General features: G+C 51.6%; 9 protein-coding genes; 4 read left to right on the forward strand and 5 right to left on the reverse strand.

The window, feature by feature from the left end:
* Positions 1–194: 194 nt before the first annotated feature.
* CHC_T00007953001 (hypothetical protein) lies at positions 195–1,643 on the reverse strand. The gene has a single exon (XM_005712270.1). The coding sequence runs from the start codon at positions 1,641–1,643 to the stop codon at positions 195–197; it is 1,449 nt and encodes a 482-aa protein (XP_005712327.1).
* Positions 1,644–2,742: 1,099 nt separating this feature from the next.
* CHC_T00007954001 (hypothetical protein) lies at positions 2,743–3,806 on the forward strand. XM_005712271.1 is given in 2 exon segments: positions 2,743–3,657; positions 3,658–3,806. 1 exon segment carries the CDS (start codon positions 2,743–2,745, stop codon positions 3,655–3,657), a length of 915 nt encoding a protein of 304 aa, XP_005712328.1. The 3' UTR covers positions 3,658–3,806.
* Positions 3,807–3,839: 33 nt separating this feature from the next.
* CHC_T00007955001 (hypothetical protein) lies at positions 3,840–6,917 on the reverse strand. Its single transcript, XM_005712272.1, has one exon. The coding sequence runs from the start codon at positions 6,915–6,917 to the stop codon at positions 3,840–3,842; it is 3,078 nt and encodes a 1,025-aa protein (XP_005712329.1).
* A 516-nt stretch (positions 6,918–7,433) lies between these two features.
* On the reverse strand, positions 7,434–9,548 carry CHC_T00007956001 (hypothetical protein). XM_005712273.1 is given in 2 exon segments: positions 7,434–7,703; positions 7,704–9,548. 1 exon segment carries the CDS (start codon positions 9,546–9,548, stop codon positions 7,704–7,706), a length of 1,845 nt encoding a protein of 614 aa, XP_005712330.1. The 3' UTR covers positions 7,434–7,703.
* A 5,123-nt stretch (positions 9,549–14,671) lies between these two features.
* On the forward strand, positions 14,672–15,603 carry CHC_T00007957001 (hypothetical protein). XM_005712274.1 is given in 2 exon segments: positions 14,672–14,929; positions 14,930–15,603. The coding sequence occupies 1 exon segment, from the start codon at positions 14,672–14,674 to the stop codon at positions 14,927–14,929; it is 258 nt and encodes an 85-aa protein (XP_005712331.1). The 3' UTR covers positions 14,930–15,603.
* A 2,017-nt stretch (positions 15,604–17,620) lies between these two features.
* CHC_T00008709001 (Electron transfer flavoprotein beta subunit) lies at positions 17,621–18,753 on the reverse strand. XM_005712275.1 is given in 4 exon segments: positions 17,621–17,664; positions 17,665–18,003; positions 18,268–18,702; positions 18,703–18,753. 2 exon segments carry the CDS (start codon positions 18,700–18,702, stop codon positions 17,665–17,667), a joined length of 774 nt encoding a protein of 257 aa, XP_005712332.1. The 5' UTR covers positions 18,703–18,753; the 3' UTR covers positions 17,621–17,664.
* Positions 18,754–19,253: 500 nt separating this feature from the next.
* CHC_T00007958001 (hypothetical protein) lies at positions 19,254–19,969 on the forward strand. XM_005712276.1 is given in 2 exon segments: positions 19,254–19,802; positions 19,803–19,969. 1 exon segment carries the CDS (start codon positions 19,254–19,256, stop codon positions 19,800–19,802), a length of 549 nt encoding a protein of 182 aa, XP_005712333.1. The 3' UTR covers positions 19,803–19,969.
* An 874-nt stretch (positions 19,970–20,843) lies between these two features.
* Positions 20,844–21,638, forward strand: CHC_T00007959001 (hypothetical protein). The gene has a single exon (XM_005712277.1). The coding sequence runs from the start codon at positions 20,844–20,846 to the stop codon at positions 21,636–21,638; it is 795 nt and encodes a 264-aa protein (XP_005712334.1).
* A 132-nt stretch (positions 21,639–21,770) lies between these two features.
* On the reverse strand, positions 21,771–23,278 carry CHC_T00007960001 (hypothetical protein). XM_005712278.1 is given in 2 exon segments: positions 21,771–22,165; positions 22,166–23,278. 1 exon segment carries the CDS (start codon positions 23,276–23,278, stop codon positions 22,166–22,168), a length of 1,113 nt encoding a protein of 370 aa, XP_005712335.1. The 3' UTR covers positions 21,771–22,165.
* Between the last annotated feature and the right edge of the window lie 871 nt (positions 23,279–24,149).

A 24,149-nucleotide genomic window follows, 5' to 3' on the forward strand; every position in this document is an offset into this window, starting at 1 on the left:
CGATTCCACCAGACCCCACAGCTGCTACAACCCGTAGATAGGTTCACCTTTTTTCGACGAAACATGCGGAATCCCTCGCTGGCTCGGTCTCATAAAATAAAGGTGCTTAAAAAGCTCATTAATTATCGCGACAACAGCAGTTTACGGGATGGCCTGGTGCTTAATGCAATCATATGCCAAAAGAGTCGGAGGGCTCACCAATCAGTCGAATGGCCTCGAAGGAGCATCACCAATTCGCTCAGGTCGTCCTCTTGTGCCTCTTGTATGCTAATAAACTCTCTCGTTTTTGTCAAGGCGAAGAGCCTTACCAGCTCAGTCCTGGAGCAGTCAATATCCTCTGCTGTGCAATCCATTGACAACGGCAGATTGTGTATGATACTTCCAAACACGGGTCTTATCCTTTCAAACGTTGGTAGGTCTGAAACGATGTAAGCCGGGGGAAGAGCCCCCGGCCTCACAGCTTCCACCTTCTCCTTCATGATAGTGCCCAAATCCGTGATGTCCGAATTCTCGTATGGTTCCGACTCACCAACATAGATACCCAGACGTTCTGAAATGCCCTTATCGGCCAAGTCTCGCAGGCGCGATTGCACAGATTCTTCCAAAGCCAGCATCTGAAACTGTTCCCTGATGGACATGGGCGAGGTGTAACGTACGACATCGGCCCCTACCGCCTTTGAAGCCCTGATAAAAATGTGTGTGCCGCTGCTGGTGTGGATGAGTTTTGAACTCGCTTCCTGCTGTCCAGCCAAATCATACACTTGCATCGACCTCATCTCTTCCCCCGATTTTTGATCTTCCGTGTACTTTTCAAAGAACTGCTTGGTGTAAATGCCTGCGACCATGAAATGCTCCTGTACCTCAAACAGCTCTTGAAACAGAGCCGTGACCAGCGGCGCCTCTTTTTCCCAAACAACGATCGGTAACCTGTCTGTATGGTTAGCGATGGCCAGACCCGACGCCAAGGCGAACAACCTCGGAATTAAACCCCCAACACAATGCATGACCAAAACTCTCGGCGTAGTAAATCTGCTGGCCGTCTGCCTCTTTTCTAAAAGCGCGTAGAGAATTCGATCCTTGTCCGAGCCGTCCAACAGGTCAGTAAAGTCGGACGGCATATCGAACCACTCGTGCAGCATTCTTGACAGTACCTTGCCTTTGGTAGTATCCACGGCACTGTCCATCAGCACGTCGCGAATCGATGGGACTTGCGACCTACCGACAATATCTCTATACTGCACGTTGGCATGAATGCGGGACGGCACAGACGCATTGGGTTCCAACATCGACTCTGGGATGAACGAGAACGACCTCCAGGCCTCTAAGCTATTCCACATTGGGACTTTCTCCCTTAGCTCCAGGTTTACCGCCTCCTCGACCAAATTTTCAACCTGCCTCGATGTCAAGCCCCGCTCCGCCTCACCATCATAGTGATTGTGCAGCAAAGTGCTGTAATCGATATTCAACCTCCTCATGCGATTCTTGTCAAGCCTCTCCAACAAGTCTTTCTGCTCCCCGCCGTAATCCTGGAGTCGCTCATCGTACCCCCCTACCTCTAATAAATCCTTCTTGCCAATAAACAGAGTGCCAGCCAGGTCCTCATCCTCGTTGGCCCTAATCAGCCTCGAATTGCCGGCGTACATAGCCTTTGTCTCAAGTTTGTGTGCTGCAATAAAATCATGGCGGACCTTATGGTCACACTCGACCCTCAAAATGCTTGCGAACTGGGCGACACGAAAGCCCAAATTGAAAGCGCGAGCCGGCTCCCATTTGTACTCGCCGGCCACATGGATGACGCTCAACGGGGTATCGGTGTGCAAGAAGCGGTCAAGCTCGTCGACGAGAAAGCGGAGCGGTGGAGTGGACGACCAGTCGATGAGGACAATCTCGTCCAGTGCGCGGACGCGGCGCCAGGATGGGATGGTGTACCGCAGGGCTTCATGGTGGTTTTGGCAGGCGGCGACCAGCGAGACGCCAGGCCTGCGCACGCCGACGGAGAGGGAGAGGTTGAGGGCGGGCGTGGGGGGGGGAGCGCGGAGGGCGGGGCGGCGGCGGGGCGAACGCAGGGCCTGGCGGCGGTGGTGGCGGATGAGGAAGTAGAGGAGGAGGAGGAGGGCCACGAGCTTGGGAAAGTGGGTGACGAGGAAGGCGCGCTTGCGCACGTAGGCGCGGGTGAAGGGTGGGCGGGGCGCGAGAGCCGAGTATGGATGGCGCGAGAGAGAACGGCGGATGGAAAGGACCATGGTTGCGAAGGATGGGGCGGGGTCTGTCAAGGCATCGGAGCAGGTGGAAGGGAGGGAAAGGGGAGGCAGGACGGGCGTGCGGGGCCACGCAATTGCAGGACGACCATGTCGAAGAGGTGTCGAAGAGGTGAGGGTGAGGGGCTGTCCCCGAGGAGATGAGGAACAGGGTAGGACGGGCGTGCGGGGCCACGTAATTGGGGGACGACCATGTCTGGCAGGTGTCGAACAGGTGTCGAAGAGAAGATGCTCGAGAAGATGAGGAGCAGGGAAGTTGACAAGCCGGGAAGTTGACAAGCCGGGGAAACGAAGGTTTGAGATGTTGACATAACGTACACGTGTCCAAGAAAAAGGGACAGGTGTCCAGTATCTGGGAGGGGAGATAGTGATCACCCAATGGCACGGATGCCCACGTACAACACGTGGCAACTGCATGCACACGTGGCATTAGCATACCGGCTCCTTACAGGCGGAGCATCTCGTCGTGCTCATGGGAGATCAAATGGTCCAAAAGATCCACCGCGTAGCCCACGTGTGGCCGTTCTCAGCCTCGCACATACCCCTTCTCATATCCAGCTCCTCCGATGCCACTAATCCCCTCATCCCTCCTCCGAAGCCCCCCCTGCCCTCCCGCCCTGCGCGCCTCTTGCACCATTTCCCCTTCGCCCCCGCCCTCCTCCCTCTTGAAACGCCTCCCACCCTCCCGCCCAGCGCTCACCCCAACCTGCACCCCAATCTGCACACCATGGCCTTCGTCGACTGCGCCCCCGTCCTCGCACGCGGCCAATTCGCGGGCTCCGCCGTGTCCCCGCTGGCCCCGACCGCGCGCCTGACGCAGGCCGCGCGCCCGTCAAGGAATGCCGTGCGCATGGCCGCCGCGGGCGCCGACGAGATGGTCCCGGACATGGCCAAGCGTAACACCATGAACCTTCTGCTCTTCGGCTCCACCTCGGCCGTGGCGCTCGGCATCCTCGGCCCCTTTGCCTTCTTCTTCGTGCCCCAGTCGAGCGGCGGCGGCGACGGAGGTGTCATCGCAAAGGACGCTCTCGGCACCAACATCCAGAAGAAGGCTTACCTCGACTCGCACAATGGAGGTTCGCGCGAACTCGTCCAGGGCCTTCGCGGAGATGCCACCTATCTCATCGTCACGGAGGATAAGTCCGATATTGAGTATTATGCCCTCAACGCTGTGTGCACGCATCTGGGTTGCGTCGTCCCGTGGAACAAGGCCGAGAATAAGTTCATGTGCCCTTGCCATGGCTCCCAGTACGCGCCCACGGGCGCTGTCGTTCGCGGGCCCGCCCCGTTGCCGCTGGCCTTGGAACGTGTCGAAGAGGACGAAGCCGGCAATGTCGTCCTCAAGAGCTGGAAAGAGGAGGACTTCCGTACTGGCGGCGAACCGTGGTGGAAGTTCTAAGTCGTCTCGCCTAACACTGCGTCTTTGAAAGCTCTAATAGTACTTCGCTACGTCACATCTCTTCTTTCGTACATTCAATTCTTGTCTCGGGTTTTTATTTTGAACAAACGGCCACGGCCCTCATAAACAACAGAGAATCGAAAGCTAAATACACTTGTATCTATCTCCATATGTAGTCCGCCCTAGTTGCCGGGGATCTGTGATGCAATCAGCCTGCTTAAAGTTTTCAGGTTCTTCTCTAGTCCATCGTGCTGGCCCAGAGTCGCCTTGTCTCGGCGAAGTTGGTTCACGTTTTCGGTCAGTTGCTTGAGCGTCTCTACCACGATAGCATCGAACTCCTCAGCTTCTGGTTCTAATACCAGCATCAACTCTCGAAGCCACTCTACCTTCAATTCTACTTCTCCGTCCAACAGACCGTGCCCAAGCTGTTGCGCCAACGAGATCTGTGTATCCTGTGACAGTGTGTGTGTCTCGAAGAAACTTCCTACTTCAAACTTCTTGCAAAGCCATGTTACAAGTGCCAGATCTGCCTTATCTAGTGCCGTTTGGAAGGCGCCATCAATGTTCCCTCGTTGAATTTCTTCTTCGATCGTCTTCTTAATCTCCTCAATTCCGATCTCCGTCACTCCTTGTGCTCCCCCGGATTGCATTTCCCCTATTTGCTTCCGCAGCAGCAGTACGCTTGCTGTTAAGTCCTCTGTCGCCTCGCTCACCCCGCTCAGTACTGGTGTGACCATCGCATCATACTTAGAAGCCATGGACTGAGTTACTGACGACGCAACTTGCCTCTCCATTTCTTGGCAAGCGTTTGTAAACGATGAATTGATGCTTGACTTCTCAAGAGCCTGATCAAAATAGTCTATCGACACTTTGTGGTCCTTCTTCGCGTTCTCCTTCATCGACACTCGCATGTCGGCAATAATTTTGGACATCCCGGGAATCAGCGTTTCAGCCAAAATCTTTTTCATGGAAGAATACACAAACCGTTCGAGGTTGGTCTTCGCAGTTTCTGTTACAGATTCAATAAGACGATCCATTTTCGCCTTGTCAGCAGTGTTTCTCTGCACTGCCCCCTCGTCGAAGGCCGTTAGAGTCTTCTTGGCGGCCTCTAAAATGCTATCCGCAATATCATTCGCATTCACGACTGGTTCGACTGGTGCAACCGGCTCTGGAATGTGCTGAGGGGGTACTGAAGGTATTGGGGGTGGTTGGCTCGGTTTTCCCAAGTCAGGCTTGTTCGTGCTTTCACTTCCTTGAGGAAGCCGTGGTGTGCCCACGGGACTTTGAGGCGTACTCCGAGAGTGTTGCCGCACGCCGTCCACCGAGCTTTGTGTTCCCCCTCCACGAGCAGACCTTTTTTCGAACGATGCGCTCGCTGCCCGTCTAGGAGTTACAGTTTGGCTTGGTGGAAGTCCTTCCCCATAATTGTCTCGGGGTACGGACGAGGACGGTTGTAACACAGTCGGCACTTCTGATTTCGGAATCATTCTATCCGGTTTTCTTATGACCGAACTTTGCATCGACTTCGGATAAACCTCTGGCTCAACCAGAGTCCTGGGACCACAGTCCTTCACGGGCAAATGAATTAATTGGATACCACGTGGTTGAACGCACCACACTCCGAGCTCCTCGACAGGGTCTGAATCCAAGACCTGTCCACCTATCGTATTAGAGGGAGTGCGCTTGTTTCGAGTCATACAGAGAGATAGAATGGCTTGCTTCACGGGGACTTCACTGATCGCATCAAACGCATGAGCCTCAAGGTTGAAATGAAGAACGAAAAATGAGTGTCCCTTCACGTTTGAGAGCATGACAAGCTGCTCATGTGGGTCCACAGATGCCACGGTATACAGGTCTGTCAGGTCATCTCCGAAAAGCCGAATGGATTGACGCAGTTCAATAGATATGGAAACTTCCTTCGCTGCCAAGCCCGCTACAACCCAAACTTCTAGCTCTCTCCCTCCCTCAACAACCAACAACAAAGTATCTTGGTTCAGGGAATAGATCGATGAGATTTTTGAAGTTTTGTCTCGTGGCAACCGTGCAATGCATGACGAAAGGGTGCTGTCTGCATTCCACAGGAAAACCTTGCCGCCTCGGGATGTGACGATCACTCTTTCAGACAGCCAGGCCGCAGAATCCACTGGGGCAGGTTCTTCAATGTCTTTGATGCCATCTAGCTCTTTGTGTGACTTCAAGAACTTGTCTCGAACCATCATCTTGTCGTTCATCTTGACGAGTTCAACGACGCGCACGTCTGCAGAACTTCCATCCAATAAAATCATTGCAACTCCAACCCCATTCTCGGCAATAATTGAGTTTGGCCCTGGTCGGAAAGCTATTCTTCGATAGCAGCGGCCATCGTTAATGTCTGGATGTTCAAACCGAATCGCATCGGCCACTTCAAGGGTTTCTTCATCGCTTTTGGAGCTTCTTACAAGCTTCCAGACATAGACAGAGCCGTCATCAGCTACTGATCCGAGGATAGAGATACCGCCGCCGGAGTTCGGGTCTACTGCTTTCTCTTGAGCGTAAAGAAATTCAACATCAGCGACAGTAGATTGATGCCCCTTCAACAGTGCACGAACAGTGGAGCTTCGGAGAATAGCGCGAATGTGGCCGCCGACAGCATACGTAATAATGTGATCGTTGACTGCGATCTTGCGATCGTGCTTGTCGAGATACTGGGAATTGTACACTGCAATCTGACTGACGCGCAAGTCTCTCTTCGAGACTTCATCTTTGTTTGAGGAAAGGTTGTATTGGAAGTCTGCTGCAATTCTCTTCCCTTGCGGTGCGTCTACAACTACGTGGACGCCAGGCCACCCTGGAGCTCTATCACCTTCTGTGCGGGATGGTCTGGCGAGTGATTGGTTGGAAAGGGTTTGGTCGGAGAGGGAGGTGCTGAGGCGTTCATTGTTAAGGCCATCCTGTGACATTTCAATCGCAAAGTCGCTTCCATGAATACTCGACCCTTCGCCCAAGGTTGCGGCATCGGACGGTGCTGGACCGTCGCCAGAGGCGGATAAGTCATGTGTTGGATCCGAGTCGGCGCCGTTTACATCCTGACCGTCGGAGTGAGTTGTGTCTCCGTTGGTAATGCCGTTGACTGGGTAGTCGTCGTCTTGGTCTCCTGCAATTGGGGTCTCACCGTCGTCCGAGTCATCGGAAAGAAGGCCATAGCGCTCTGCTAGCATGCGGCGCTGAGCTTCGAGACGGGCTTCTTCGGTAAGATAGGCGTTTGGTTTAGTGCCGACCATATTCGCAGTTTTGGAATGTCAGGACTTGGCAAAATGAGTTTGCGAGACAGACGAGAGAAGACAGGGAAGTTGGATGAAAAGAAAGGGCAAGAGAGCTAGAGACAAGATCCGGCAAGTGTGCGGTGAGTAAGGAAAAGGTGGAGGGAGGCGAGGCAGAGGAAACAGTCGGAGTAGGAGATTGGTGGGGACGCGGGAAGAGACGATGCACACATTGATCCACAGGCGCTGTGATGAAAAATGCCAACGAAAGGGGTGGGCGGCGAGGGCAAGGCGAATCGTTGGAAAAGGAAATATTTCCCCATCTGGTCATTAATATTTGTATGTCACAAAATTTGGCAAATCAGCCCCCCTCGAGACGCTTTTTCACAAGCAACGCGTCCCCCATTCTTCCCTTTTTCCTTGTCCATACCGAATACGCGCAGCCCCGTCTCAGTCCAAGCCACCCATTCCACGCCAAGGCATCCCCTCTCACCTTCCAGCTGTCATCTCTGAAGTGTGCCAAACACTTGTATGGGCACTACTTAATCGCCCTTCTCATGGCACTACCCATTTATCTTCTCGCATCGTCAAGCTGACTACTATAGCCTTTTCCCTTATTCATCAATCCTACACATTCCATTCCATGCTTCAAAAAGAATTTTTTCATCGCGCCAAGTGACGCTATTCACCCCCTCCTCACACGACCCAAACGCAGCATCTAAAACAATGTCCATCTCTCCGAAACACCTATTTTATCTCACGTTTGGCAAAAGCGCGGAAACACTGTCCTACTAACTCTGCCCTCTCTCATCCATCATTGGAGCATCCTGCCGCGTGGAGCGCACGATTCGCATCATCTCGCTCAGCGCTATTCACCAGGTGCCTTGCGATGGCTGCCGACCCCTCTCTCTTAACAAATTTTCGAATGATTGACATTCCGCACTCATCCAGAACACGGCACGCTAGTCCCTTCCCACCAATCTTAAACACAGTCCCAACCGTTTTCCGAGCGCAGGTATCCCCAGTCAATATTTTCATATTTTTCTCATCCTTGAGCGCTTCCGTCAGGCCCGTGCTGACCGCCCCACTCGTAGAGCTATTTACGAGCGCACCTAAAACCATAGGAGCAGACCACCGACTCTGAAGGAGACTCACCAGGTCTTTCCTCATTAGATCACAAATAGAAGCTTCAAAAACCACACGTAATTCTTCCCTTCGAACCTTCACATCCTTTTTTGAAAGCTGCCCAAACTTTTCTGTGTCGACCTCGCCCCATACAACACCGTACACGTCAGGATTGAAATATCGTGTATCCCTTCCGAAGAACAAACTCAACACAGGTACCCTTGCGTATTTGTGCTGACACATGGTTTTCACATACCCCATGTCAACTTCCTTTGTCGAAATCTTTGTTGTTTCTTTCGGTTGCTTCCCCTTTTTGTCAGCCTTGGACTTACCGCCACGTGAACTAGATTTGGATGCCATTTCGATCTCAGCCATCTCCGCCGCCATACTCGAGCTCGAAAAAATTTCAGCCGATACCGTCTTCCCAACTAGCCGCGTGTCATCCACCCACTCGAAGAGAGCCAAAATCAAGCGATGACCATATTCATCCTCGAGGAGCTTTCGAATGTGTGTCTTTAGAGCCCGAACAACTTTCTTTCTGTGCTTGGCGTCCAGTATCTTAACGCAGTTGATCGCAACGAAAATGCCAGGCTTACTATGTGCGAAGTGAACCAGCACAGGTCCTAGCAGCACAGCCATTTCCTGAGCCTTCTCCTTCGGGTACGACTCCATTACGACGAGCATGTACTCCTTGAGGGCCGCGTGGATGATTTCAAAACGCAGCAGTTTTTCTTTATCCAAAAGCTGGCTGAGAATGGTGCCTGCAGAATCGACGACGGCGCTTGCAAAAGTTTCTCCGACAACGTCAAGAGAGTGTGCAAATATGGACGCGGGTTGTGGTTGCGGCTTGACAGAAGATTGTGTCTTTTCAGATGCTTCTTTCAAAATGGTGGTGCGAAAGGTGTCTAGGAGTTTGCGTTGCTTCATGTAAAGTAGTTCAAGGACAAGCTCCGTCTTTTCCTTGGCCTTCAACACGGTCTGGAAAGCAAAGTCAAGGACATCAGCGCCATAGGAATTTCGTATCAACTGGGCGACATTACCGCGCAAATAGTTGTCATAGAGAAGTGACTTTTCCTTCTTATCCCCTACGCGCAACATCTTGAAAGCCAAGTGATGGCCGTATCTATCGCAAGCGAGTTTGACAAAAAAGGGCATTTCTCCCTCCATGGCGGGTTTCTTGGAGCCCTCAATAAGCTCCTTCATCACGCTTGTCTTCTGAGCATTGTCCCCATCCGCGAGCATCCACTGGACGATGCGCGAACCATCGTGCCTGAAGACAAATTCCACAATGCGTCCGCTGAGCAATTTCAACAACTCAGCGACGAGCTTGACAGATTTGTCCGAACTCGTCGCTTTTGGTCGCAGCTGCTCCCAGGTCGTTTTCGCCTGTGCCATGACCTCGCGGCGCTCATCGCGACGGTTGGCCTTCTCTGGCTTCTCTTCATAGCGTTTACGCTTCTTAACGACGGGTTCGGCCGACACCGCTGCGCGTTTCTCACCCACTTGATAATCCTGGGTGCCTGCCATCGCTCCACCGTCTTTGCTGTTCTGGCTTGCTTTTTCTCTACCACTTGCAGTGGTAATCCTAGTAGGCCGAGCGGGCAGTGCAGTTACGCCGCCGCCGACACATGATCGGCATAGCCGGTTTTCATTGGCTGTACTTCTTGGACTACAGTAGTTGATTCCATCTCCTTTCGTACGCTGTTCAGTACTGTATAATATTTTTACGCACGTGTACTTGAGCCTTCTATGGTATACGGCGTATACTATACCATAGAAGGCTCAATGCAAAACGTGTACTATACGGAGGGGTCGCGATATAGTGCTACCCTGCGGCAGTGGGCCGAAAACGACACTATATCGAACCAGGCACTATAAGATAATGAGATTTTCGGCTTTTTTGCAGCCACCTCCTTGTGCAAGGAAGGGTCCTTGTGCAAGGAAGTGGCAACAAAAAAGCAGTGATGCAAGCAAGCATCACTGCTCAGAAAGACCGCTCTCAGGACGCCATCACTCACACTTTGCATCTTCACTAAAGACTCAAGTCTAATCAAGCATTTCTGCTATTAGTAGCTGCCGAGCCGTCGCATTGAATTCCTCCTTTTTCGCAGCCATAAATGCTAGCCTACACTTTTGCAGATGTCTAATTGCATCATCAACCCTGCCTTTTTCCGCCATAGTCTCTATTCAAGTTAGCAACTGCATAATATCTTTCCGCGGCGGCAGCGGCTCTCGGGCAGTACGTCCATCCAACTGCCTCTCTGGAGACCCTTCGTTTTTGCATTCAAATTCGTGCCACCCGCAGAAGGGAAGCACTATATCAGAGCTGGCACTAACAAAGAGGGCACCATATCGCGACCCCTCCCTGTACCGTATAGCAGCGGTACTGACCGGATGTGGGCTGCGGTAGAGTTGCGCTGCGATTCTATTCTGGTAACTTACCCTTCAGGGTAAATATCTATTGCAAATTAGAGCAATGGAGGTACCCAATAAAAATTAAGCACTTGGCCAGAAATTTTTGATTAGAGAAGCGAATGCTGTACGGTAAAGTTACGGTCACTCTGGGGAGAGATGCTCGGTGACCGTACATTGTAGATACGGTAGGTACCCCTCAATAGTGCACCCTCGTGCCATCTGTCGAGACAAAGTATCCCAAGCAGAGTAAGGACAGGGTGTCCGAGCATATTGTACGCTCAGACTTACGCGAAAGGTCGTGCGTTTGAGTCAATTACAAAGTGGACAGACTGACAGTAAGTGCAGAACGATATGTGGTACAAGTAGTAGCCCATCTTTGAGAGAGAAAGGCATCTGAATCATCCCGGACTCTGGAACGGGTCTCAGGGCCGTTCCTAACTCGCAGTTCATCACAAATTTTTCTTCTCTCTCTCTCTCCTGAGTTGTAAACGATATGTTTGTCGTAAGCATGAACTGCTAGGCACCGCCTGGTTCGCCACTGAGCACCAAGCACCCTAGGAGCCGCTTCTCTGTAACCCCCGTTGGCACCGACCAGGCGGTAACATCGTGACTTGCAACAGTGACCGAAGAGCACATCACACTCAGGGCCATTCCATTCATCATGATTGGCAATCACGCAATCACGCAATCACGTCAATAAATGGTGCCTGCTCCCTTGTGGTTGGTTGTTTATATTACGTTTCCTAAAAAAGGGTCATGCTCATTAAAGAAATAAACAATCGACTTAAAATTAATCTTGTGCTCCAACTTCCTGTAATGCTCCTTGCAATTCTAAAAGATTTAAACCCCATTCAAATATTCGTACATTTCGAAATGATAATCAACGCGCTGCTTGTGCAACCCAGGGTTGCACATGTGGGAAAGCCAGAAAGCAGGATCTACTCTCTTTGCCGTGCCATCATTACCTCCTTTGAAACCTTTGCGATGGTGGGTAATCACTGTCAGACCCGTTTGACTGCAGCCGGCAACTTCGTTTTTCCAGAGTGCCAAACGTGAAATGGAATGAAGCAAGAAGTGTGTTAACACATGCACATGCAAAGCCGTGGAAACGTGCTTACAGCGACAAGTAGCACACGTTGGAGAAAGGAACGATGCAGAACGACGTTAAATTAATGTCGTGATCGCCTGATTGCGTGATTGCATGATTGCCAATCACGATGAATGGAATGGCCCTCAGTCTCACGAGACTAGCCCAATCTGTCTTCTGAGCGACACCATCAGCTACAGTATACCCGTACATGCCCCCCTTTCTTGAACAGAGCACCCATCACTGGAACAAAAACTTTATTGCAAATTTTATTGTGATTCAGCTTCTACCGGTAAAGGACTCTACTTTTGAGTGAAAAACGTTCAGTGACAATGACGTAAATCGTTCAAAAATGCAAATGGCGCAATTTGACATGCAGAATCCGACTTGGCGCCCTTTTTGCCATCGGAAAACAAACTTTGGTTAAACCTCGGTGCAAATTGGGGCATTAGAGCTCATTCCGCTTCTCCTCACACCACGGCCACCACACCATGACCAAGAAGACCAGTCGCGAGAGGAAAGAAGAGCACTACTTCAACCGAGCCGTCATTGCTATCGATAATGGCGCAACTAGGCGCGAGGCTGCCCGACTTGCCCGGCTCCCTTTGGCGACTTTTCAGTACAGATTCGCACACAGAGGTGAATCAAAAAAAGCACGCACCTACCTATCCCCCGATGACGAGCAAGTCATTGTTGACCTTGTTCTTTCGTACTCTCGCCGCGGCTTCCCCCTCAAACGGACAGACGTCGCAGATGCTGTCCAATTGATGGTGACTTCGTTTTCAGCCGAACGCCAGAATACAATACCTTTTATTGAGGGGCGCCCTGGACGAAAGTTTCTATCACTCTTTTCTAAGCGCCACCGAGAAAAGATCAAATTCGGAAGGGCCTCTACAGAGGAAGAGACTCGCTGGAAAGCAACCAATGCCGAAAATCTGACGACCCATTTTGCAGAATTGGAACGGCTAATTCGTGTGTACAACTTGGACTCTTCGCGCATTGCCAACCTAGACGAAAGTGGTATGACACCAAGCAAAGATTGTGCACAGTCGAATAGAAGAAAGTCCTACAGTGCTCGAGGACAGAAGTCTCTTCAGAGATCACCAGAGTTTAGGAATGTTAAACGAATAACAGTCATGCCCGTGATATTTGCCAATGGGGATGTTGGTCGCCCTTTATTTGTTGTCGAGGGTAAATCTCTAAAGTATCGCACTGTTGAGCTCAATGGGGCACCTGTCATGGAGACGGTTGCCGATTGTCTTCCTCGAGGAAGTGTCATAACCACAAGAGAGGATGTGGCTGGGGTGGACAGCAAAAACTTCCTGCGCTGGGCAAAATATTTTGCGGATGATGTCAAGGACCTCACAGTAAATGGCAGGAAGGTTCTTTTAATTTTGGATGGCTATCGAAGCCATATGGGGTACCGGGTTCTACATACTCTGAAGCAAGCTGGGATTGTGGTATACGCATTGCCTGCGCATACAAGCGGCACAACCCAACCTCTGGATGTTGGGGTTTTCGGTCCATTTAAAGAACACATTCGCAGCTGTGTCGAACAGCTTTCTTCCCCTACAGAATGGAAGAGCTACGACGTGTTTGACTATATGAAGGTAATGCGAGAGGCATATGGCAAGGCGTTCACGCGAGCACATGTGACCTCTGCTTTTAGGAAATCTGGTATATGGCCACTCAATGCTGGTGCCCTCATCGACGTGCCCCGTCCGCAGTGTTCTATCAATAACACATCTTTGGCGACAGTCTCGGAAATGAAGGAAATGCTAGAAAAGAAACGCTTGGTGTACAAGGATAGTTTAGGCGTACAACCGCGCGTGCTACAATGCGGTTATGTTGACACATCGGCTGGGTTGACCCTGACAACGGATGTCGCAATGGATTTGGCAAGGTGTAAGGACGCTATGGGAAGAGCTAGGGGGGCAGTAAGGCAGGAGAGGGAGGCCGATGTAGCGCAACGTGCAGCTGAGGCTGTGGAGCGGACTAGAGCACAGCGCTTAACGCTACGGGAGAAAGCGCTTGCTTTCCGTGTGCACCATTATAAGGATGCGACCATTTATCCAAGGTCTCTGTTGGTACGTCGCCAGATTGCGAAGAAGAGAACTTCCGCTCGGCGTGCCGCAATCTTCAAGAAGGCAGCACAGGAGGTTGCACCGTCCCCGAATAGCAATTAGAATTAAAAATTGCAATGTCGAAATGCATCAGCCAGTGAAATGTCCGTGCAAATAATGGGTGCTTTTTCTGTGGTTGCAACCTCTCCGATACCCGGACCGAAAGACGCCGTTCATGCCGATGTATGAGCCTTTTGGCTCCTGAGATCAGAAAAGCAGGTACGTGGAGACTGTCAGTTTTCCAAACAGTCAAAAAATTTTCTCCGATGCCGCTTGCTTCTTGTTTTTACATTTATTTTTCTAATCATGTTCAACTTAGGGGGTACCCCACTAGTAGATACGCACTACTGACAGCGAACTAATAAAGGTCCATCCACAGGTCACAGCCCACCGGCCACAAAATGCTCCGATATGAGCATTTGACGTCGCTTCTTGCGCGCTTGTTGATGATAGGTCAGTGGTCACGGTGGTCGCCATCGGTGGACCACCGGGGTGTCCGGTCGTGGTCGTCAACCGCAGCACAGCGGTGTGCATCTACATCAGCATGGCTCCACGTGCACAGGTGTACACGTGGCAAGAGTTGTGACATCCCTGAAAGGGGTGCACTTTTGGCCATGTGCACTATTGTAAAGCGAACTATTGGGGAGACCCCCCCTGTACAGTATTCGCTTCTCTAATCTGTTCACAGATTGAGGAAGATTCCTCACATGAGGAACGCTCTGCCCTTAGGCTTACAGCCAAAGGGTACAGTAATCGTTCGATTAACCATATCCCGTATTTGATCCCATAGACGTCAAGAAACAATGCAGTGACAACCAGCTACACGCTTCATGATGACAAATGCGGTTGACATCAATCGCGTTTGTTCGCCCGCATCTCACGCCAATCCCCCTTGAACCATTGGTCCTCTCATCCCACTTGCTGCCCTACTCCAATATCTACAAGTAGTAGAATGCACATCTCAGTCATTCCCGACTTCTCCCCCATTCCATAACAATTGCGCCAACCTATCATTACTTCTTCGAATGTTACACTCTCCAACCAACTCAAGACACCCTCGACACACTCACTATGCCGATACCCTCACAATACAATCAAGCCACCTTCGACGACACCTTCAAAATCCGCCCCATCCGCATGCACGCCCCGGCCGAAAAGGCTGCCGTCGTCTCTCTCATCAACCGCTGTTACCGGGGCCCGGACAACTGGACCAACGAAAGCGCGCTCGTCAAGGGCCTGCGCATCCACACCGAAGCCCTCGAAGCCTCCCTACGCACGTTTGAAATCCTCGTCGTTGAGCACCGCCTGCGAGAGGAGGTCATCGCATGCGTCAGGACGGGAATCACGTACAAGACAATGGGGAAGACTTTGGCCGAGCCGGCGGGCTATCTCGGCCTCTTCGCCGTCCTCCCAGAGTTCCAGAGCAGGGGAGTCGGGTCGAGGCTTATGAAGGCCGCAGAGACCTATTGCGCAAGTAAGGGCGTGTCCAAAATGGTAAGTATTTTTCGCTCAATTGGCAAACGAAGGGCAGCAACCGTACTAAACATCCTTCTTGTTTTGCACAACGGATACAGTGCATTGATGTGTTACATGTGCGACAGGATATTATCGAATGGTATAATCGATGCGGTTATCGTAGAGTTGGCGGTTCCGTCGATGCGGGTCCGCTCATTGAAGAGGGCGGCGAGACTCTCTTGGTCCCGTGCTCTTTCATTCTCATGCAAAAGAGCTTCACACCTGAGAGAAACGCACACCCCTCAGCCACGGTTTTGAAAACAGACGAATGTATCAACAGCAACAGCGCAGACGAGAAATGTGCACAGGGCACGGGCATGGATGATGCATTGGAGGTCTAACGACCGCTCATTATTTTTTATTTCTCTTAAACTCACTCCTGCCGAAGGGGAGGTACTGGCATGAGTCACTCTTCTTTATTCAACTTAGGAGCTTCATGCATCATTTTCGTCACAGCTATCTGTCTCTTCCTCCCAGTAGCCGTTGTAACTATCATCCGCAAAGCAAACAACCTCGTTCGACGGCGTTGTAATGCTGTGTCCAGAGTCCGAATAACCAGAAACCGCACTAAATCTCCTAGAAAGCCTTGCTCCGTCCTTTTCAATCCCTGAGCGCGCTGACATGTTTTCTATCCTCGATGTACCCGACTCAGCCCCGCCCAAAGCTTGATGTGCTGTGAGTATCTCTTTCCTGCGATTGAAAATCCCCAAGGTGATACCAACTTCCGAACATGCAGCAAATTCCTCACGCTTGCTGAACTTCATCTCCGTGTATAGGTAAGAGCATGACGTTTGATGCCACTCCAAGGTTTCCCGACATAGCAGCTCCTCAAAAACGCATCGAAAAAATCCTAGAAGGACTTGATTTCCCCAGCGAACTCCATAGATCTCTATCCGGATCGGGTTCCTAGGATTGAATGCAGTCAATTCATTTCTGTCAAGACAAAAACGAGGAAAAGCAGCAGAAGAGCTCGTCCATGCTGGCCTCTGCAGACGCTTCGAGGTAAAGATTCTACTCCATCGTCCTTTTTGCGCAGTTCTTGAAACTGCCAATATGATGCTCGATTCCATGACCCTCTTCCATAAACTGCTGTGCGCTCGAACAGAGAACGCAACCGTTTGCGTTGTCACAGGATACTCCATGGACCTACCCATCACGATGTTAACCGAAATCAGCCCTCCTCCGGGGTCACTCTTTCCGAACATTGTCGAAACGTATGGGTCCATGGACGTTTCGAAAACTCGATCCCAAAGCAATTGTGCAAGTGTAAATTCTGCGGTTGTATAAACGTTTGAGTTCACTATTACTTCAACTCGAAAGACTGAGGAGCTAGCGTAGGCTTGCGAGTTATACATAAGCAACGGAGAAAATCGGGCTTGCTTTGTGAAATATGGGCTACTCACCCCAGAAATGGTTTCTGTCCTTAGAATTTCTGTGAACTCCACAGCGTTCAGTTGATTGAACATGAGCTTTGCAGAAAGTGTAGTTGTCCTCCACGCAGTGGGAGCTACCCATTTGTAACCTGCAATGCCAATGTTAAAGAAACTGTTCTGGAAGACCTCTGGCACTTCTCCTTCATGACCTTCTTTCTGTTTCTTTTTGTTCTCATCTTGAGTAAAGAAGGTTATCACCTGCGTACAATCAATGTCAAGACCACGAAAACAGCCGCATTAGTAAAGAGAGTATGTCGCCAAAGGCTCAAGAAGCAGACACAGGCACGTTGGAAACCAGTGTTGAGCCGCAATTTCGGCTGAGATTTTAAAAGAGATATGACATTGACTTTCCTTGTGGTTCAAATCCATGCTTCTGTTGTGCTTTGTTCCGCTGGATGGCCAAGGGAGTGGATATATCCTGATCCTTAGTGAAATGTTTGACTAGGTCAAGCCATCTATGTACTGGGTCAACTGTTGTTCACAGCAATGGAAGCCTGAAATGTGCCAAGGCATCTTGAGGTCCTAACATACACTTTTTCCGCGTGCATGCTCCATCCAACGTGCTCTTTGGCGCATTAAGCTAAGAAGAAAACCGTTTAAATGTATAAATGTATTTGTTTCAAGAGTAACACAAGCCTTTTTGGAGTTCGATTTTGTCAGCTTGTATCATGAAGCTTTTATTTCCAAAACTTTCGTTACATATCACATATACATCTGCCTCAACGTTGTCGTGTTCACTGTCAGTACGGCGGCGCATTGAGGCTGCTGCTGATGGCAACTCAGACATACTGTAGGACTGCAAGATGCTTTTGGACATCGAGATATATCTTTCGGCCCTGGCCATTTTCTAGCCCTGTGGACGTCAGTAGCAATTCCGCATTGCTTTCCACTAAAGAGCTGGACAACCGATGCAGACTGTATGAGGTGCCTCTGTGCCTGTACCACAATGATTTAGTACATGTGACGTGCCCGTGCCCGCAACGGCCACATACTCATTACAACGCAATTCTGTTAATGCCAATCTAGTGGGGTGACTGATACATATATACAATTTACAGAATGGTCACTATTCACAATACGTTCGCTTCTCGGTGAAGCTTGTCTACAAGCTCATCTACGTCGTTGACGAAGACTCCTTGTGCTCGTTTCGGAGGTTCGGACACGTGTAAGATTTCTATTCTAGGCGCAACGTCGATGTCTAGACTTGACACATCTGTAGTTTCGATCTTCTTCTTCTTCGCCTTCATCATATTCGGCAGTGTGGCGAACCGCGGTTCGTTTAATCGCAAATCACATGTAACGACTGCTGGAAGTCCTAATGCGACGGTCTCGAGCCCACCGTCGACTTCCCTGGTCACATTCAGGGAATTCTCTGCGGGATCGACTTCAACCTGGCTAGCAAATGTTCCCTGATCAAAATAAAACGGCATCCAGCATGCAGAAAAGAATCAGTTAGAAAAGGCTGGGTCAGGCAAAGCGACATTGTCGAGCGCGTGGTTCGAAGCTGGTCGATTGGCAGCAGTCAGAGTCTGATTAATGTAGTCCAATTGAATCACGGTGTTGGCACGAGGGTTTAGTTCGGCACTTTCATAAGACCGTCGTGAATGGTGGAAGCTTGTCTTCATCCTGCTGCCAAGCACCCGATATAAGCTATGAAATGCAATAGAACAAACCTGCGGCCAACCAAGCATCCCAGCGAGCATCTGACCAGTCTGATTATTATCCCCATCGATCGACTGCTTCCCCAGGATTACGACATCTGGTTTCTCCTTCTCGACAATGGTCTTCAAAATGGAGGCGACGGCTAAAGGCTGGAGCTCGGCGTCCCCATTTGGGACAGCAATGTGGAGCCCTCTATCTGCGCCCATGCCTAATGCGACGCGAACCGTTTCCGCAGCTTTCTTCGGGCCGATGGTGACGGCGATGACTTCGCCTGCATGCTTTGCTTCACGAAGGCGCAAAGCTTCCTCTACGGCGATCTCGCAAAACGGATTCATTGACATTTTGACGTTGTTGAGATCCACCCCGGAGCCATCCTTCTTGACGCGGACCTTGACCGCGTAATCAACAACACGCTTCACACCGACAAGTATCTTGCGGGAAGACATCGCTCGTTGCGGTGGAGGAGGTGATCTGCGAAGCAAATCCACCTACCTCTTCATTCCTGCGACGGGGGTGGGGGGGAGGAGGGGGCAGACGGATCCCGCTTTAATAGATCTACGGGGTCCAGAGTCCAGTGCTCAGTCGTCACAATCCGTGGTGAGCCAATAGAGACAATGTTTAGTCTCCAAAAAGTTGATCTCATTTCGATTGAGATTGGATCAAATATGGGTGATCCGATCGACAACCTCCTGCGCCTGCGTAGATGGGGCTTGGTAGATTCGAATTGCACAGGAGCTCTTGAGCTCTTTGCGATGCCGAGCCACACATACCGTACTACACAAATAGTGTAGAAATCCGTGATTTAACATTCCCAGTTAAACGCAGCGCTCACTCCGCCGCTTGGTCACCTCGCACACCGCATCACTGAAGCTATCTTATTCACTGAAGGCTGTGTGATATGGCGACAACGGCATACTCCTCCGCAGGCTTTTTGCCGCCAGCCCCTCTCATCACGCCACCCAGACCATCAATCGCATCTCGTCCTTCCCCGGCCCGCATGCAACATGTCTCCAAGCGCCCGGCCCGCCGTCCCATCTCCCGCCGCGCCTCTCTTCAACTAGCAGCGGCGGCGCTGGCGCTACAAACTCTACGGCCCACATCCGCGCGAGTGCGAGTCGCCGACGCGGACGCCGGGTCCAAAGTGGTCACGACGGAATCCGGACTGAGCTACTATGACTTCATCACGGCCGACGGGGATGCTCGCCCCGTGACGGAGGGCACTCGCGTGAGCGTACACTACACGCTGGGCACGACGGGCGCGCGGAACGGGTGGAAGATTGACAGCTCGTACGACAGAGACCCGCTCACGTTTACTGTGGGGAGGGGGGAAGTCGTGCAGGGTTTGGATGAAGGCGTACTAGGAATGGGAAAGGGCGGGAAGAGACGCGTCGTGATTCCCAGCAAATTGGGGTATCGAACAAAAGATGACCGGCCAGTGGTCATGGGTTTTGCGGAGTATCAGCGGTTTAAGAATATTTACCTCAACCCGGATAGACCGTATAAGCCGGACTTGGTCATAGATGTCACTGTCGTCAAGGTGCGATGAAGGGCACCAACAGTGATCCTCGCTCTCGAGGATCAGGATGAAGTAGAGAGGACTTGTGGTCTGTTCGCTGGGGCGCGAGCGATTCTGCGAAGGTATACTCGCGGCGCATTTCAATTCCATCCTTGTCCCAAGCTTATTTTTTTAAAACATGCGCTTGCGCAATGGCATTCTGCGCAGTGATCTCGCCAGGAGCAAAACAAGTTGCACAAAGTTGACAAGGATACGCCCCAGAGTTTCGACGTTTGTTTCCGCAGTCAGAAGCGAACGGAAGCCCTCCACCTCCCTCTTCTTTTCTCTGCATGCGCCTTCACATACACGTGGTACAGTTGTGTCCAAGAAATCACTTCAAATTTCGGAATTTCAATGGTGCTCGCAACGATGCAATCAGATTTCCATTCCTCCCTTTCTACGAGACCCTTCTCACTTACCCTACCCCTCACAGCCTTCTCTGCTTCAAGCTTCGCTCCGTCCGCTGGAGCAGCTGCAGCCTCGCCGGCGACCTCCCAGGCCCATTCCCACCCCTCTCGCCCCCCACATGCCTGACCCTACCTCTACGAAGCTCCTCCTCCCCTGGATCGTTTCTATCCTTCCTGCCATACCGCGATGAGCAGCTACCAAGTGGATGCCGACGACCTCTTCGACACCGCCTCGAGCGGCTCTGACGACAACGTCCCCTCCGCCATCCACCCTCCATCGCCTAAACGAGCCAGGCCTACATCCTCTTTCTCAACTCCTTCCAAAGCCGCCTTTGCTCCAGCCCCCCGCACCTCCTCCTTTCCCACGTTCAACGCCACCGCTTCATTCCGCGCGACCCCTGCCTCGCACACCAAGTCCTCCTTCCCGTCTTTTTCCGCCTCTCGCGCAACTGCTCCAATCCACCCTGATTCTCGTCTCGGTAACCGCCCGGGTGCTGCCCACGGCCGCAACTTCACCCCACGTCCCGCATTCGGGGGCAGAGGTAACGCGCCTCGCCGCCAAGAGCCCCGCTCCTTTGCGCCGCGCGACGATGCCACGCGTGCGCATAGTTCAGCCTTGGGACCCATGGGTCGGGGACGTGGAGCCACCCTCCCAGCCCATGTCACTGGCTCTCGCACCAATCACGTCGCCCCGGGGCGACCGGCACCCGCTGTCACACCTGGCCTTGCCGATGAGGAGGCCATCAAGGAAGCAGCCGCCATTTTGCCCGAGCATATGAGGGCGCGATACATCGAGGACGAGCGTAAAAAAGCCGCAGCCGCGAATAGGGTTGAGAGAAAACGGCCGGGACGGAGACGAAAGGACACTCGTGCGCAACAAGGGCCTCTGGGAGAGCTTAGAAAGAGGCGCGCTGCTTCGGGAACTGCTAATGGTCTGAAGAGTAAGCCGGCATTTAGTCTCGGTTCTTTGATCAAGGCTGCGAGCAAACAGGAAACTAGCCTCACCAGACGTGAGCCGAGCCGCCTAAAGAGCGCTGCGAAAATGAAAAGAGCAGAAGCTTTGAGTGTTTACACAGCGGTTTCGAGGACAAAGGAGAGCGTGGAAAGGGAGGAACGATTGCGGCGGGAACAGGAGATGAGACTACAGGAAGAGGAGAGGCAAGAGAGGGAGTTTTATGAAGACCTTAGGGTGCGGGATCGTGAATACAGAAAGCAGCAAGCAGATGCGTGGAGAAAGGAAAAGACTGTAGCGAGCAAGATGAGGGACTCCCACTATGTCGCTTGGCTCGAGAAACATCTCTTCTCGGGTGAGGACAAGGTTAAGGAGGATAGTCTTGAGTACCTGGGGCTGCGATTGCGGCCGGTCACAGACGACGAGCAAGTATCGCGACTACTAACTATAGAAGTTACAGAGATATAGACGGCCTTGTACGCCAAAGTTAGGTTGCCATCGATTATGGCGCGGCTGAGTAGGCATCTCTTCAGAGTGTACTCTCGAAGTAACGAAAGCATGCGGTACGGTCGCGATTATCCATCGCTTCTAAGAACATAGAAATAAGAGTTTTAACTTCTTGCTCTTGTCCCGTTCTGGACAAAGACAGCGCTCATATTGTGGTTGCCGTGCAGAAAATCTGCAGGTGTCGCTAATTTGATCGACTTCGGAGCACAGCATACACATGAAAAAACACCGGAAACGCATGGTTGGAGAGTTGGCTTGTACAGCAGCTTCTCACTGCCACTGCGCCATATACATATGTATTACAGATTTGTACACAAACGGAAGGGTATTCGTCACTACAGTAGTACGCGATAGTATGATTGCACCAGTCGTACTTTGTGTGCTTCCCGTAGGAAGACAGGATCCAAGAACCAAAACATTTTGCACGACTCGACTTGCGTAAAAACTTCCGATCGCTTTTTTTTTAAGCATCTTGCGTGCGAACACTCTCACACGCCAATCTCACTCTTCGCTTTGAATGTCAACATCGTCTTGTTCTTCAGTGCCGGTAGGAGAACGTAATCATTGCCAATGGCAGTCCTCGCGACACCACTTTTTGGACCAGTCGTAACGACAAACACAGACGGAGCGGGCCTCTTCCTCTTCATCTTTGCGTTGAGAGCATCCAAAGGTTCCTTCTCCTCAATGGCCTTCAATGTCGATATAATATTGCCAGCAACAACCTTTTTGTTATTGAAGGCATTTGGCGCTGTGTTTGTTAACGCAGTGCAACAATCACCGACCGCAAAGATCTTTCCATCACTGGCGTGGACCCTGAAATAGTCATCGACTTTAACCCAACCTGCCTCGTCGAGGCAAGCAGCCAATAGACCCTGTTTAAAGAATGCAGTGGACGGCTGAATTCCAACTGCTTCAAGCACTCTCTCTGCTTCGAGCCTCTCGCCCGACTTTCCCAACGTCCATGCACCGTTCTCTTCCACCGCACGTTCGTTCAACACAACCCGTACGCCAAGTTTCTCCAGCTTTGTCTTCACCTTAGCTGCCCCGGCCGGATTCAGTTCCGGTACGAGATGTTCGCCAGCATGCACCAAAGTAATTGCAACGTTTTTGTCCTGTTGCTTCGCGTACGCGGCAAGATCGCCTGCCAGTTCTGTACCGATAGCCCCACCACCGATAATGAGGACGCTAGACGCTTCTAGCAACTGTTTCCCTTCCCGTACATGCATCTCTCTCCTCTCCGATAGCGTACCCTCTCCTACAAGCTCTCTCCCAAGCGCCGGGATCTTTGTCCGAGCTCCTGTCGCGACGAGACAAACATCAAAGGGAATAGTCTCTCCCGTCGCCAATTTCGCGGATACCAAGGAGAGGGAGAGAATAGTAGAGCGAACGTGTGTAACGCCATGCTTCGTTGCCCATGCAGCAAGATCCATAAGATTAGCGTCTGCGACGGCGCGATCAAACAGGGCGCGGATGGCGGCCCATGGGATCTCAATATAGGCTTTGGGCTCTGCAAGGGTAATGTGAAGATCCGGCATGGACTTCCGCAGGACGACTGCGGCACTCAGGCCGGCCATGCCGCCGCCGATGACAAGGACGTGCATCACAGAGGTCCAACGTTGATAGCCTAGAAGGAATTTGGTGGATGGACAGACTGTGCCACGAGTTTATGACGGGAAGCAGCGGACGCAGTGGTCAAGGCGTGGAGGTTGTAGATGTGCTGTATCCTGGAGCAACATGGCTGGCTACATCGGATTTCGGACAACGTAAATTTATTGTCACGGGGGAAGAAGAGTGGAGATCGGCGTAAGAAGGATCGGACGCGATGAAGCGGTGCTAAGCCACGTTGCACACTGGCACGGGGGCTTGAGATACAGTTGACGTCACGTCAAACGAAAGAAGCAAACCATGGAGCAACCGACTGTAAAACTTTATTGAAATGCAGGCCTTACAGCCAATAAGACGTTTATATTCGTTCACAGGAGATCGAGGGTTCGATGCTCCCGCAATAAAGTTTGAGATAATTGTGAGATATTTTTAGGGAAAAATTGCATTTTACTGTAGAGGGAGATTTTCTACTGTAGTCCGAGATTTTATTTGAATTTTAGAGAAGCGCACGCGGACGGCCCGGCGGAATCCGGGCCGGACGCGTGGACGCTTCCGGAAGGAATTACGTAGAAATAAAAGAGAGGTGGTGATGGGCGCTGCGGGAAAAAGGGGGGACACCACTCGGCGGACCCTCACGACGGAACGGCACGCTCCCCAAACCGCCTCCCCCATTTCACCACCAACATGGTACTGTTGTGGAGGGCCGACGCAGACACAAGTGCGGGCCCTAACCCTTTTACTTACGATGGGTCGAACGGGTCAGATTTTTCCAAGTTTCTGTTCGTCTACGAGAACATCATCATGCGCGGCAAGCCTGACGAGGAGAAGGCAGGAGCTATCTTATGCCACCTCGAGGGTGCCGCGTTC

The sequence above is a fragment of the Chondrus crispus genome, genomic scaffold, assembly GCF_000350225.1.
Source record: "Chondrus crispus Stackhouse genomic scaffold, scaffold_9, whole genome shotgun sequence".
Classification (NCBI taxonomy): domain Eukaryota; phylum Rhodophyta; class Florideophyceae; order Gigartinales; family Gigartinaceae; genus Chondrus; species Chondrus crispus.